Source organism: Strix aluco, chromosome Z, assembly GCF_031877795.1.
Source record: "Strix aluco isolate bStrAlu1 chromosome Z, bStrAlu1.hap1, whole genome shotgun sequence".
NCBI classification, from domain to species: domain Eukaryota; kingdom Metazoa; phylum Chordata; class Aves; order Strigiformes; family Strigidae; genus Strix; species Strix aluco.
This window is the reverse complement of record NC_133971.1, coordinates 37190222-37206344: the sequence shown is the minus strand read 5'-3', so window position 1 is coordinate 37206344 and position 16123 is coordinate 37190222. Positions and strand designations below refer to the sequence as shown.

General features: G+C 39.4%; 1 protein-coding gene across 4 annotated transcripts in view; it reads left to right on the top strand.

The window, feature by feature from the left end:
* SLC24A2 (solute carrier family 24 member 2) overlaps positions 1-14579 on the top strand; it is a 120680-nt gene extending 106101 nt beyond the window's left edge. For all 4 annotated transcript variants that reach the window (XM_074812800.1, XM_074812798.1, XM_074812799.1 and 1 more), the window contains 3 exons: positions 4356-4445; positions 4890-5056; positions 7066-14579. In XM_074812800.1, the coding sequence (XP_074668901.1) occupies positions 4356-4445; positions 4890-5056; positions 7066-7315 (507 nt within the window). In that variant the 3' untranslated portion in view covers positions 7316-14579. The remainder of the gene's footprint in view (positions 1-4355; positions 4446-4889; positions 5057-7065) is intronic.
* Positions 14580-16123: the final 1544 nt, after the last annotated feature.

The following is a 16123-nucleotide window of genomic DNA, read 5'->3' as shown; positions in this document are numbered from 1 at the left end:
TAGTGCCTTGATAATATCTGCTCACATTAAGCTGGTATATATTAAAATCCTTACTGTAACATCAATAATCTTTCTGGCAGTACACCAGAGGTAGATATACCCTTGGGGAATTTTCTACCTGACTTTCTGTTCGGGTGTTTTGAACAATAATGGGTATTTTTCCTTTACTAATAGCTTATTTCCCCTGTGGCTCTGTAAAGGCCACAAATGTAACTGTCCACCTCCTGCAGTAAGGGATATTGAAAAATTGAAAGGAAAATGACATGACCAATGTGGCCCAGTGGGTCAGTGCCAGATATTGAACATCATCTCTTATGTTATAGCCATATGCACTGTCCATCCCTTTGTGTTACAAGCCAGAAAAATGGCTATCAGGACTTCAGTCCTGCAGTCACTGGACCCATGTGGGGCAGTTTGTTGTATCTCTGCAAATTCCCATTACAAATGAAGAGGTACATGAACTCTTGTTGCCATACAGAGATGCACTGTTACCAAGGGGACAAGGACAAGATGTTCCTGCACAGATCCAGTTACAGGAGCAGGTTCTGAGTAATCAGATTTAAGCACTGTCAAGTATGAAAGGAAAATCAAAGCTTGCAATGCAGATAATTTATGTATGAGACAAACATATGATTCATTCAGGTTAAAGATGTTGGTAATAATACTGGCTAAAATTAAGACAGTTACTTTGCAAAATATTAAGCGCTCAATATCTTTCAGGACCAGGCTCTTAGAAGAAAAACCTTCATACTTGGATAATTCTTGCTACTTAAAGTCCTGTTTTTCAGACACTGGCATGAAATCAATACAGAAATGTACCAAGAAAAATGTCCTTAAGATCGCTAATAGACAGGAACAGTACCAATCCAACCAACCTACAGTGAAACTGCAAAATTCTTTCTCTTTTGTTAAAAGAAAATAGCATATGAACTGTATGAGCCATGGCTTTTCTCATTTTTCTGTTACCATGACCACAACAGAACCAATTGGTAATAAACTGGGCTCTCTGTCTTTACAAGGCAACCATCACAACAGCTACCAGAAAAGGTGGAGAAAAGTATTGCTGTCTGCTGTCTCTGACTAATGTCTCTGACTAAGGAAAATGCTTGGAATCGGCAGCTTTCCCTATTTCCAAGAGCTAGGGAATTGCAATGAGATAAATCTCAAAAGAATGCTGTCATTAGTTACTAAATAAGCATGATTATTATTATTATACTCTGGAAATAAAATCCAGCATCCAAAAAATAATCAGCACTCTCATTACTGCTTTTTAAGAATTTCATCTATATGCAAATTATGTAGCAGCATCTATGGAGTCCATTCTTGGTTTCGTCACCTGTAATATGTACAGGCTTTAAATTTTGCCCATCTTGAATTTTTATGTTCCCCCTCTTAAAACAGGTAATTAAACTGTTAAGTCTATTAAAGTAGTCTTAGTCTTGAACTGTTGCTTATCAGTTAATTTTACTGGGAGAGGATTAACTAATACTGGCTAGGATTACACATGCTGCAAAGTTACTGAGTTGTAATTCTTAGCCATCCAATTCTGTGGGTGTCTGACTCGGGCAATGTCTTGTTATTTTGGAAGAACCATTTGATATATATAATCACACTGACAGAGAGCTATTACTGGCCAGTACAGCTCTTGCTGTACTAGTTCTGTGTAAGCCAATGTATGCTTGTATCTTGAGTGCTGTATAGTGATTATTCAAATTGCATTGCTGTGAGGTGCTCTTTGTAGAATTTTGTGACCAACTACAGCAAGCTTATTGCTTCATCTCATTCACCATATGTGTTGCCAGAAAAGCCCAGCTTTCGTAAGCAAGACAGAACATGTTAAGACATACTAAGAATGGTGAAAAAGAAGTGCTAGCTATTTAGTTTAGAAAAGGGAAATTGCTGCTTAGATTAGTTTATCCCTTCTGGACTCAGTTCTCCTCTCACTGGTGTCAGATCACTGTTTTAACAGCCATCTTTGTGTTCCTTTCAAATTGTGTTCCTTTTCAGACTAAGGTCTTCTGTCCTCAGTGCATGTAAAGTTTTGATTTTAAAATTAGAAGTCCATCTGAGTAGGTTTAAACATTGGAAGCTTGTTATCAGATTTTCTGATTTGATAAAAATGTAAACTCTGTTTTGAAAAAGTAGCTCTGTTTACTCTCTAAAGAGTTAAGAAGCAGTTAAGAAGCAGATCAACCAAAGTACCCTGGGCAGTTCTAGAAACAGTGCTTGTGACAGTAATGGAATCTGTATGAAAAGGATGTTTCCAGGTACCGTTGTGGCTATTTATTTATATAAATAAATAATATTTATATTTATGCCTATATTTAAAGATAATTAATTTAAAACACCTATTGGAATTATTTTCTTACTCCAAGAGAAGTCCAGTTATTTATTTATATATGAGGGGTTTGGGGGGGGGGGGGTGTTGTTAAATCTGCGCTATCTTTAATGTGTGTTCCTAGGTATAGTCAGTTGTAGAGTTCTGTAGGTCATGTTAGTCATTGCTTACAAGCTCAGCTTTCAGGAGAGCCTTTAGCATTATACAAAGTGCCCACAGGGAGTGAGTAAGTCTTCTGTAACACAGCCTACAGCTGCACCTGCTGCTAGAGCAGATATAGACCTTTTAATTGTCCTGTCCTGTCGATGAGTGTGCACAATTGCCATTGCTGACTTTACATTTTTCCATCAGTAATTTCAATGAGCTGAAGACCAGCCTTGCTCTTTTCTGGTTCAGATGACAAAAGACAGGGTCATTCCCGCATGACCAGCTCTAATGGCCAGCCTAATGCACTGAGCACCTCTTAATCCACAGCTACCCATGCTGATCAGTTCCTAAACTTGAGGCTGTCCCATGTAAATGCCTCTTGTGTCTGTTATACAAGAAAAGCTGGCTGTGCAGCTCTGTAAACTCCCTAAAAAAGAGGGCTTTTTAATTATTGCTATTATTATTATTATCATCATCATCTTCTTGCTTGAGCAAGATGCACTGGCAAAATCCAAACAGTATTTTCACTCCAAAAGTCATGTTTAGGGAAAGCCCAGCAGTCCTGTCTGCTCCCACAACACCTAGGAATGACCCATAGGCTAATGAGTCTCCTGGTGCAGCAGGGGCATGTCCTGCAATGGAGAGGGGTACAGGCAAGGTCTGCTGCCCATAAATTCTGGAGGCCCCTGCAGAGACAAGTGGAAGTGGATTTAGCAAGGACTTAACAGCAAAAGATAGTGCAGGATCAAGCAGCAGATGGGACAGGTATTCAAAGTGGTATAACTTCCACAACCAGTCCTACTGGTTATTCATGAATTGTAGGACTCTGCTAGTGGCACATCGGAAGTCATCTGGGGTGAGGATCTGTATTCAGAAGGACGATGCCCATAAAGATTGTGGTTTCATTCAAGACTGGTAGCATTCATTCACAGTACAAATTTAATTTTAAACACTAATTTGATTTAGACAGTGATTGCCTGGTACGGTACTGCAGTCACATTTCCTTCCGCTAGTAGTTAACTTGATCTCTTTTTGTTACATTGATCTAGCTAGCCAACAGAAAATATGGATAATGCAAAAGACTGTAAAGAACAGAAACCAAAATAAATCACTAATCTGAATATAACCCATTAATTGGCTGCAAGAATGATATCTATTCAAAGTTTGTCATTAGTAAGGGAGACACTGAGAATGACAATGAAGTTACTTTGGTGTTACACAGATTTTTTAATTCATTGAAGGGCCTCAGAGTGTGTTTTCCATGTTTTTATAACAAACTTCTGTACAAAACAAAGCATGGCAAATATGTGCTTAATGTATCTTACGTTCTAATTGAGAAAGTAGGCTGTTTTCCCAATAAAAGTAAATGCCCTAATATATATTAGATGTGTATTTTTCCAGCTCTGTCATAGCCCTTGTTATACGGACTGTGAAAGGTGTTGCACAAAGTTATTAATGAAACGTATGGATATGTGTTTTAGCAATTTGAAAACATTATTTCTGAATAAGCTTGAAGTTATTAATAAATGTAGAAGTGAAACCACCATTAAGCTAAACACATATGCAAAATGTGGCATAACAAAATGTGAAACAAATGACAACCCAAAACTTACTATTCATCATACAAAATATCAGGAGATGTTATTTTACAACTGAAGTGGTTGGAAGAATGGGGCATAGGTAAGTGTAGGGAGTCAGTTTCTTACTATTCTTGACATTTATTTTGATCATGTGATGATGATCAGAGTAGCTGGTCAGAACAGGTGGTCAGAAAAAATGAGAGGCCACTCTTATTTTCAGAAGAAAATAAGAGTACAGCACCTCAGCTTTCAACATAGGTGTTCACTGTTTCTCTTTGTTTCTGTTTCAGAGGTCAAGAAGATTTTTTCCTATTACATTTTTTGGCTCTATCAGCTGGATTGCATTTTTTTCTTACTTAATGGTCTGGTGGGCACATCAGGTAAGGAGGTGATGCTGGTACAAAAACACAAACCCTGCGCTGTGTTTTGCACTGTGAGAGACCATTTAGAATCAGAGTGTATCATCTGTGTCATGCTGAGTAGGTGCTTTATTTTAGGAGCTGCAACCATAGATGAAGTAAATCACTACTCAGTAAATGGAAAGTAGTTCAGAGAGCTGTGGCTGTCCTGACCACAGGACTTGATCATTCTGGTAACATCAGAGCCATCAGCAACTGCTTGTCAATACCTACTGGTTCTATTTGACAATTTTATCTTTCTCCTGAAATGTGGAAATCTGTGAAAACGAGTAATTCTCCAATCTTGCCTGTATTCTCCAAGCTAGTCAGCAAGCTCCAGGATAATATTCCTGGTTAAACAGGTTTACAGAAGAAAGCATTTCTTCACCACAGGACTTTTTGCTGGTTTTGCTTAAACCCTTTTAGGTTGGAGAGACCATTGGTATTAGTGAAGAAATCATGGGATTGACTATTCTAGCTGCTGGGACATCCATTCCTGACCTTATTACCAGTGTTATTGTAGCACGCAAAGGTCTAGGGGACATGGCTGTATCCAGTTCTGTTGGAAGCAACATATTTGACATCACAGTGGGGTAAGTCTTACAGCAAGAAAATTGTGTCAACTGTAACAAGTCTTTTGTTCTTAGCATGTTGCCATGGTTTTGCCAAGGTGTGGCCTACAATGATTTTCTGCTATTGGTGCTTAAAAAGGAGAGCATTGTGAATATGCAACAGATGTTACTATTTCAAGTGCTCAGACATTTGCATGGAATTGTTACAAATTTGTTGCCTAATTCTGTCTTTGATACATTACAGAGTTGCCTAGGCAAGTGAATTGCCATTAAAAAGTATACAAGAGTTCCAAGAAGGAATTTCTGAAGCTGTTTATGTTTTTGTCAGGTTGCTGTTGTTTGCTTACGTTACCACTCATTGTGCTTATACTAGTGCTTTCTTTATAAATGATGGTCAGGAACAATTAATTGCCTCTGCAGTATTCAACATGTTTGCTGTAATAAAACCAGAATGTCATTGTTTTGTGTAGCTCATTTAGGCTGTTGCTGACATGACTTTTTTATATACCTGACAAATCCCAAATTACAAACTAATTCTCTGTTACCACACAGGAACCATTGTACAGCTCTGACAATGTGAAACAACATAAAATTGTGCACAAATGTGCTATATACCGCTTCATGGCACCTCTAGGATAATGATGTGTAGCATATGATCAGAGTTCAAATTCCTTTTTGATACCAAGGTAGATCAGGTCCAGAAATGTTGTAATCTATGCATCAGTGTTTAAAAAACGTGCAGAAAATATACAGACAAACTTTGTCTTTATTCCCGCAGAATCATGACCATACTCTCAGTTTCTCCATCTTTGGTTGTTTCTTGCTATCACACATGCAGAAGAACAGGTCTAATCATAGTCATAGTCCCGGACAGCCTTAGTCATAGAACAGATCATGGGTTTTGCTTCTGAAAATATACCAGCAACTGCACAGGTACAAAAAGGGATCATGAAGTTAGAGTGGATAGTAAATGGCTTTTTTACTCCACCTGCTAGCTAATAGCAGTACATTTGGACACAGCAGAAAAACTGGGCCACTTTTTTCTATTAATCCAGAAGCATGAAGTATTTGAAATTAGATCTATAAGCAGCAGACCTGCAAAATATATGAAAACATTATTCACTACCATGTGCTTCAACTTAGAGCGCATAGAGTGCACTACAAAACTTTTCTCTGTTGAAATGCTTTCTTACTTTTCTTAAAATTTTTAATATTCCTGCCAATGGAAACATTGTTGTCCTGCACCAGTCTGCTAGACCTGGTATATTTACAACAGAAATGGCACAGTTGAGCTGTAGGCTAGTGTAGTTAGTACTGAGGCTGTAATAAATTATTATGTCTTGAGCTGCTTATTCAAAGTTTGAAGGTTGTTAGCTTCTGACAGCTCTCTTGATGCTTTCTAAGCCTGCTAAGCTCTGATCAGTGGCTTAAATATTTATTTCAGCTTGATGTCTTCCAGAGGCATGGTGTCTCATTCTGTGGCATCAGAGATGAGAAATGCAATGACAGCAAATACAGAAATAGAAATTAAGCTAGTGTTCAGTTGAAGTTCACATTTTAACACAGGTTTATGCAGTAAATGTGGATCGAGGCTTTTAAGGGCCAAATTCTGGGGACAGTGCCTTGCAGAGTGCTGGTTCTTCATGGCAAGGACATGTCTTTATGTGACCTACCCTCCTGCCATGCAGGCTCTTGGAAAGTAGAAGTAGATTCTTCCGCAGATGTTCTGAAATCCAGAAACAAGTGAAAAGGGTCTTCCTGCTCACCTGGTTTGTCAGCCAAGGGAAATATAATTCACCAGTGTAACTGGTAGAAGAGTGAGGAGCCCAAATTCCTTGTGTTCTCCGCAAGAATGACAAGCAAGCTGACAAATTAGATTTATATACATATTAGAATTCTGAGTTAAACTCTTCCAGCCTCACTTTATGCAGGAAAAATCTGGTTGTATTTTGAACTGCCTCCAGAAACTTTCTAGTGTCCCTTTCTGCACTTCTGCAATGTTTCAAATTTATTTTTCTGTTTCTTAACAGCCTTCCTCTTCCGTGGCTCCTGTATGCTGTGATTAACAGGTTTGCCCCGGTGGCAGTCAGCAGCAATGGTCTGTTCTGTGCGATTGTCCTCCTCTTCATCATGCTGCTCTTTGTCATCCTCTCCATCGCTTTCTGCAAGTGGAGGATGAATAAAATCCTGGGCTTTCTCATGTTTGGGCTTTATTTTGTGTTCCTGGTTGTCAGTGTCCTCCTGGAGGACAAAGTTATCCAGTGTCCTGTCTCCATCTAGTGGAAAGCGCTGTTTCTTGAGAAAAAAATAACCAAGAGATATATATTTATTCAAAAAAATATATATCAAAATGAAACAGCAAAAAACAATAATGGAAAGCTTCTATGAGAAAAACCCATGGATTTGTAAATTTCCTCTCCCTCAATTTTAAAAGAGAGAAAGAAAAAAAAGAAAAGAAAGAAAAGGAAAGAAAAAAGGAAAGAAAGAAAAAAGGAAAGAAAAAAGAAAGAGAAAGAGAAAGAAAGAAAGAAAAGAAAGAAAAGAAAGAAAGAAAGAAAGAAAGAAAGAAAGAAAGAAAGAAAGAAAGAAAGAAAGAAAGAAAGAAAGAAAGAAAGAAAGAAAGAAAGAAAGAAAGAAAGAAAGAAAGAAAGAAAGAAAGAAAGAAAGAAAGAAAGAAAGAAAGAAAGAAAGAAAGAAAGAAAGAGGAAGAATACAAAGGGTGGATCCTAATGCTGAAGAATGACCTCTGCTGGACTGTGCAATCACATGTGAAGGACTGAGTCCAGCTGTGCTGAGGTTTTATTTGTCTGCCGCACAACATCCTTGCTGCTCAGTGTTGGCGATGCTGCACCTGCGTGGAAACTGTGAAAGCTACTGCTTCTCCTGTGCCTATGGTACCTACCCACAGACTTCTCATCCTCTGTAGTAGTATACACAGACACATGGCATGCTCAGTTCTTAAAGCTCTCATCTTCTAAGGGGAATGCTAATATTAACTTTGTGGAGGCACCACCCCACACATACCCTGGTATGGGATTTTTCTGATAATCTGCTGAAATTCCTGAGTGGAAAGCATACATCGAGCTCATGAGCAGGGAAGATATTGCACGTCTCTTCATATAAGTGGATTTGTATGATCTGATTTCAGCAAAGCCAGGGAGTTATCAGTGTTTTGATCCTCTGCATCACGGGCCTGTAATGGCAATCAGCAGGATGTTAATGGTGGTTTATTACATCTTGCAAAACTCTTCAGATTCCAGAAACTCTGTCTCTGGCACGGAAGGGGCAGTGCTGCCTGGCCATTTTGTAACTGGTGCAGATTTTCATTGCATTCACATGCAAAGACCAGAATGGGGATACTCCTTCTCTAATAGCAATGCAGCATGCAGAGAGATGATACAACTACATCAACACACCATTTTTCCTAATGCAGCAATACCAGCAACAGTACCAGTGGCTTTCAGATGCTGTTAGCATTATGAGTTTGCCTTTTCATGCCAGAAGAAAAAAGGCTAATTTGCTTATGCATAGAATTTAATACAAAAAATAGAAGTAGTTGTAAAGTGGCAGCCTAGTTGCTGAAGTCGATATATGTTTTACAGGCTTTCACTATTACTTGGAGTGTAAGGACCTTCACAGATACATATAGCCATTGATGTAAGAGATCCCCAGCTGATATACAAAGCTGGGGCAGTCTATATCTGCTCTTATAAATCTTGAAACTAGGTAGGAGAAACTTAGCAATTTAAATATAGTGGAGCTGCAGGAAACCTACATGAAAATTCTCCAGTATTGCTAGAAGTGTGAAGTCTAAAGAAACCCCGGAAGGAGTGAAAATGCAATACCCTTTTTACCGTATTCCTGAGAGAAGGTCCAAACCTAGAACAAAAAAAATAAGGAGGGAGAAAGCAATGAGATATTCATCTTTCCTGTTGTTTGAGTCATTAAAAAATAAAAATAAAAAGGGAGGACTGGAATGGGTATTAAGAAATAACTTCAGATAATCGTTGTTTGTTCAAATCTTTTGTGCAGTTAGAGTTCATGAAATTTCAGCACATTTCTGTGACCTGTTTCAACATTGTTTTGTATCCGTATTGTGCTCACAATGGCACTGCCATGCTCATGGCTGTGTAACAGAAGGCTCAGCACATTTTGTCTTGTCTATTTTTCTGTGTTCCATACTGTTTGCTTCTCACTCATTCCCTTTGTCCTTTACTGTTCTTCTGTCATATGTTTTTGTGTATAACAGTATCTGGTTAGAGAGTAAGGACTTCGACAGAAAACAATGGTAGAGAAAATGGTAAAAAAATACATATTAAAAATTACTAAAATGTTAATATTATGTGATATCATGAAGGAAAAAAGTGAGATACTAATGAACAAAAGCAAGAAAACTAGGAGTTACAATGTCTGCTACTCATGTCTTGTCCTAAGGTATTAAGTCGTAGCTACAGTCAGAATCAGTATTTGATCTTAACCATATATTTGCAACATCTTTTGCTTCTTAGTGCTTTTTAGTGTGAGCTTCTCTCATTGTGAGCAAAACTGTCTGTGTATTTAAGATTCGGTTTTAACAATAGTGCTGCCCACCTCAACCTTTGCGTCTACGGTTGTACAAAATGAAAAGATAGGTTTATGCATACCTACAGTGCCCTCTACTGACAAAAACAGCAATCTTGCCAGAGCAAATCTATAACCCAAATTCTGAGCTCAAATGAAACAGGTGACCTGAGATACAGAGCTGACTCCACAGTATAATCTGTCCCAGAGGAGTCACCAAATGCTTTTATTTCTGATGACAGTGCTCAAAACAGGCAATCTTTTCCCAAGGGAGCAGAATAAGACAGAGTGATCTAAAAGAACATGTGCAGGATCATGATAGGTCTGGGTGCTTACAATATACAAAGATGCCCAGATTCACTGATCTGAAATTTCAAATCAAGAGACCAAGGAAGGGCAAGAGTCTGATCTCTGTTCAGTACATTACTCAGTACATTACTTCTTTTTCTTTTTCTTTTTCTTTTTCTTTTTCTTTTTCTTTTTCTTTTTCTTTTTCTTTTTCTTTTTCTTTTTTTTTAATTTTTTCTCTTTTTCTTTTTCTTTTTTTTTTTTTTTTAATGGATTCATGGCCAGCATAATGTAACTCCCACACTGGAAAGGAAAAGCTCTGCCTGAGTTTGAGAGCTGTAAGAGCACTCTAGTGTGCTCTGCAAAGTGAGGGCAGCAGTAGCAAAGACTACTGCCCCATGAGGGCAGGTAGGGAGAAAAGAGTAACTGATTGAAAGCCCTATTGCCCTACTGGGAATATTTCAGTCCAAAGTTGGCATCAGCATCTTGAAGGAAGAAATTTATGTGTAGGGCTAAGGGCTGATATCCTGTAATGACATTTGTATACTGTCTTAAAATATACCTGATTCGTTTATTTCCTGTCTCTGCTTGCCCCTATGTTTTTCTTGGAAGGTATTAAAAGTAATTTTTTCCCCTCAGGAATAAGACACCTCACAGCTCCCACTGCCTTACATCTGCTGGGCAGACCATTATTCAAATGATTGAATAACTGTGTGGTCAATAGCAGCTCAGGTCCAGAGGTAATAGGAGAGATTTCAGTTGTCTGGTGCTTTCTGTGGAGGCTGGCTGTGAAAGTTTGTTATACTTATACCAAGGCAGCTTTCTACATAACTGCTTGGGTAAACGGTTTCAGGATACTTGCACATGGATGTGCTCTCTGGTTACAAGGAACAGCTGTGCCTGTAGAGAAAAGAGAGGAATGAGATAGAGGGAGAAGAATGGCCCCTTATCCCACACAGGTGGAGTTTGCAAATCTTAAACTGAAGTGCTGAGAGAACAGCTGAGAGCTGCTGCAACCCAGTGACTGGATGTCCAGAAGCTGTCCAGGTTCAACGCTGCCAAAAATGCACACCACTTGTTAAGGCACTCCTATTTTACAATGACAGCAGATTTGCCAGTATAAAGTGTTTCTCGTTGTTCATAACTGTTTCAGTGTGGGATCCATGAACGTTTCTCAACATTGTACACCTAGAAGTCAAAATTAAATTTCTATTTTCTTCAGTTAAAGTTCTGAATGACTTCATTAGGGATCTAGTCCTCTAAACTGCCCGAATTCTACAGTGAGTTGTTAGCCTTGAAGCCTCTTCCACCTGCCTGTGTATCTGTGCCCATTTATTCAATTGATGCTGCTGTCTGCATAATCCTTATGAAGCATAAATGAATAATTAATACAGAAATTGGTGTTGTGATCAAGATCCTGTTCTAGCTTAGTATTTTCAGGACAACACCAGGTTGGCAACACAATAAGTAAGATAAGAATGCAACTCCAGTTTAAACAGCCATCTCGGTGCCACTGTCACACCTGAACAGAACCAATGTTGGACATGATTTTTGGAAGGGATTTACAATAGCATTTGAGTACGATTGTGGGTTGGAAGGTAACCCGTTTTAAAGATTTTCTGCACTAACTTCACTGGAATTAAAGAAGAGAATGCACTCCATCAGTACAAAATACCATTTGAGTCCTACAAGGATTTGCTGTTTTCCACTTAAAAAAACAAAAGAAAAAGTTTCCCTCTGCAGAAGCCACCATGGTAGAATCTGTAGGGTAAATGCTATAGAAGCATGATAAAAAGTGTGATATGAGGATGATCTCCTCAAGATCTCCATGTAGACATGGAAAAATCTTTCAGCAAAGCTCTGTGTTTTAAATTAACTATTTTACCAAAAGCTAGCGCTTTCTTGTAGTGCAGACAGGCTCTCTGTGACTTTATGCCTCTGCCTATATATTGAATTGATGTGGCTGTCTGCATAATCTTTATGAAGCGTAAAGCACAGTGGGTGACAAAGAAGCTTATCTAGATGTCATTTGATGTTTGTAATAGCAATGAATCTACCGTGTAATTTCCACATATGCTACTCCGAGGTAGTTTATGGTCACTGTCACTCATGGTATTGTTGTGTGTGGATATGAAGGTCTGCAAAGCAGTAGGTTAAACATGTGGTTAATCCAAGTACTGTAAAAATAGATGCTTAGGAATATTCTTAATATTTGGGTGTTTTTTAAGGGATTATTTCTCTGGTTGTCTTTTACTTCATTACCTATTTTGCGAAAAAGGGGATATACAATGTTTTTTAATTATTATTTCAGCAGTAATTCCTTAAATAGCATCTTGTGGTCCATATAACTTATGTTCTGAATCAAATATGAGTCTGTATCAGATGGATTTATTTAATTTATAACAAAGAAATAATCCCTTCTCCAACAACTGCCCTGCTAAAATCCAGAATATTTCTGCCATTAACTGGGCAAGATACAGATTTTTATCTTGGGATCCCATATTTCATAAATGCACTTGCCTAACAAACATAATTGTCCTGAGAGCTATGTACAAAGAGAAAAATTGCATTCACTTATATTCTTGGAAACCATTTTACCTCTTGTAAATAACAATGACACAACTAACTGAGAAAAAGGCATGATTAGTTCCTTTGAGCAGGTGATTCTTGTTTTCCTGTTATTCCTGGAAAGTTTGATGCGAGAACTTGCAGCTGGAAACATATCTGCAGAAAGTGATTTTGAGATCAGCAAATTAGAGAGTTTGCACTCAACAGTGTGGAGAAGAGTTCTGCTCCAGCCTTCCAACAGATGTGGATTTCACTCCTGGTTGATGTTAAAATTATCCTTCTTGGATCTGTTGCCATCAGTTACAGGAATATCAGTATTGAGATATCCATCATTTCCATTGGGACAGGGGAGAGTAACTTCCACACTGAAGTTATGCAATTCAGTACACCCATCCGATATAGAAGTCATATATGGATCACAGCCCCATAGGCCGGACAAGTCATCCTGTAGATCTGCTGTGTGTTGCTAGTTGTCAGTGTATGGCATCTCAGGACTCGTCTGCCTGGATGGGCGCAGCTAGTTTGTGTGTTCCCCTGCCCATGCTCCTGCCTGGCTGGATGTAAGCCATGTCTTCTCCAGAAGCCATGTAATCACATTAGTGTGACGCTGAGCCCGTGCTCCTAGCCAGCCAGATGCAGGTCAGCCCCAGCCTAGAAGCCATGTCACCACTTGGAGCATGTGTAGACCAGACACACAACTGGCCACATTGTTCCTATATGAGCCATAAGTGGCCCAGGACAAGATTTGAGTAAGAAATAATGTAATTCAAGATTAGTAAATGAACTGTACATTCATGTAGATTTATTGTAAATTCACTGCTCATCAAACAAACCCAATCCAAACAATGAAATTTTTACGCGTTTTTAAAGATCTTGCACTTTACTATTTTTTATTTTATTTTATGTCACATAGTTGTCTTAATGCAAAAATAAGCCATAAAAAACCCAGAAGACTAGTATGGGGTTTCTAAATAAGGGGATCATTAATTTTAAAGTAAAGAATCCGTTTCATGTCTCTGTTTAAGGTATAATGTAAAATACTGTCAAATAAATGTACAGAAAGCAGGATCTGGTTTTGCCTTAGTGAAGCTGTAAGTCAGGGGGAGTTTGCTTATACCCTTGAGCTTCCCCATGGGACTGTACAAAATGCTGCACACTGCCGTTGCAGCAGGGGCTCAATCCTGCCATCCTTGTTCACCCCAGAAGAAGGAATACAATGCTTGCAGAGTCAGGCCCAGTGAAGCAATTAAATCATCCTATTACTCTAATGCTTTCTCCCACTGAGATCACAGTAAAGGAAGCTCCTCATATTTTAGTAAGTTTATGAGACGAGTTACTTCTGTCACATCTGTTTTACAAAAGAGTTAAAATTTTCAGGGTCAGGCTATCCAATAGAAATCAACCATTTCTTTTAATCCCCCATCAAAATTAACTAATGCCAAAGGGATTTTGCTTGGTTTTATATTCATTTGCATTATCAAGATCTCTCTTACACAGCTTTAATTTTGCAATCCTGACTCTGGGGAGTTGACTCACTTAAGTAGAAATTATTTCAGTCACTTAAGAGGGCAAGATCAGGCCACTGTGTTGTCATGTGAAAATAATAGTAGCATGTAATAACTGACAATCAGATGCTATTTTTGTAATAAAGCTTTTTTAGCTTGTTTGTTTCACTTTGTAGTCTCATACTCTTTCAACTCTCATTTTCAACTTGTTGTAAGAAGAATCTGAAGAAGTCCCCCATCTTACTCATTTCAAGCTTAAAAAAAAATACATTGCCATGGAAGCCAGTCCAGGCAAACCCCTGAAAATTCCAGGTTTTCTCATGAGTTTATGTGTATGGATCATTATTCACTAGATGAAACTCTTCTATCTTTGAATCAGTATGTTCTCTGTGAATATAAGTTTGTATATAGTATGAAAGTTACCTTTATTTGTACATAGGCTCTCGGAAATAATCCCTTCTATCAAAGGTCCTACTTCACTGTATCTACAGAATGTTTCACTATGGCATGTACACTTTCTCACCTTATGATATCAATACAGAGCTCTTCATATAAATCACTTTATGTAATTGAGTTGTCTAAGTGTGAATAACAGTAGCAACAATAAATAATAATAAAAAGACTTAGTGTGGTTTTTGCTCAGTATCTTCTGTCTTAATTGTCTTGGACTTGCTGTAGCTCTGAAAATAGTATTTTAACTACTTGCTCTGGGTTGAATGATGATCTGCAATGCTACTCCTCATCATATGTGTTCAAGCAACACTAGTTGCCTCTTGACATGTCCCCGTGCTATCTGCTGTGCATACACAGAGTAAGGAAAACATCTGTGTTCCAGTGAGCTTAAAATTTAGTTACAAGGATTTTTTGTCTACAGCCCAGTGTGAATCCACCAGTTGACAACTTCCTGGAGCTGTGTACATCTGGAGCCCTGTGGTCTGTTTGGGCCAAGTTCCCCTATGTTTCTTTAGTGACACGTTTGCTCCCAGATTGTTTTGAATGCCACTCTTTGGTTTGACACCTTCTCATTTCATTTTCAGGCTGCAGTCTGTCATCCTTCCAGGTAGGATTTAGTCTGTGCCCTGCTTTGAGCCCAGAGGGCAACCACAAGGCCGCTCGCTCACTCCTTCCCCCTCAAGAATGGGAAGGAGAAAAACAAGAGGCTTGGGAATCGAGGTAAGGACAGAGAGGGATGATTCACCCATTATGGTCATGGGCAAGAGATAGACTCCTTAGGGGAAGAAAAATAACATCAATTTAATTCAAACACTAACAACAAAAACACTTAACAGAGTAGGACAGTGAGAAGCATTACCACATCTTAAAAACACCTTCCCCCAACCCCACTCTTCTTCCTGGGCTCAGCTTTGCTCTGAATTTCTCAACCTCCTCCCCGCCAGCAGCACACGGGGCAGGGAATGGAGGATGTGGTCAGTCCCACCACTCCTTCTTCCTTGGAGTGGGGTGGGGGGACTCCTCACACTCTTCTCCTGCTCCAGCATGGTGTCCCTCTCACAGGAGACAGTCCTCCATGAACTTTCTCTAACATGAGTCCTTCCCACAGGATGCAGCTCTTCCCAAAATGCTCCAGCATGGGTCCCTCCTGTGTGTTGCAGTCCTCCCAGTGCTGAACTACAACAGTGGGGGCTTCTTCCCACAGAGTCGCGGCCTCATTTGGGTGCAGCCACCTGCTCCAGTGTGGGGTCCTCCAGGGGCTGCAGGTGGGCATCTGCTCCACTGGTGACCTCCATGGCTGGCAGTGGGGGCAGTCCTACCCTCTCACCACAGGATACAGGGGAGTCTCTGCTCCAGTGTACCTCCCCCTTCCTCCTCCTTTCTTCCACTGACTTTGGTGTTGGCAGAGGTGTCCTCCTCACAAGTCCTCAGAACTCCAACTCCGCCTCCCTGGTTCCCCCTCTTAAATACCTTATGGCAGAGGCACAGCCACCATTGCTAACTGGCTTGTCCTTGGTGCAAAGGTGGGTCTGACTTGGAGCTGGGGGAGCTTTGAGAAGCTTCTCACAGGGGGCCACTGCTGTATCCCCCTCTTCTGGTACCAAAATCCCCATCACACACACAAACCCAACACAGTCTGTCATTGGATGAATGATACATTTAAACAAAAGAATGATCTTCAATAAATGGCAGCAAAAGAAAATCAGTGATGTTA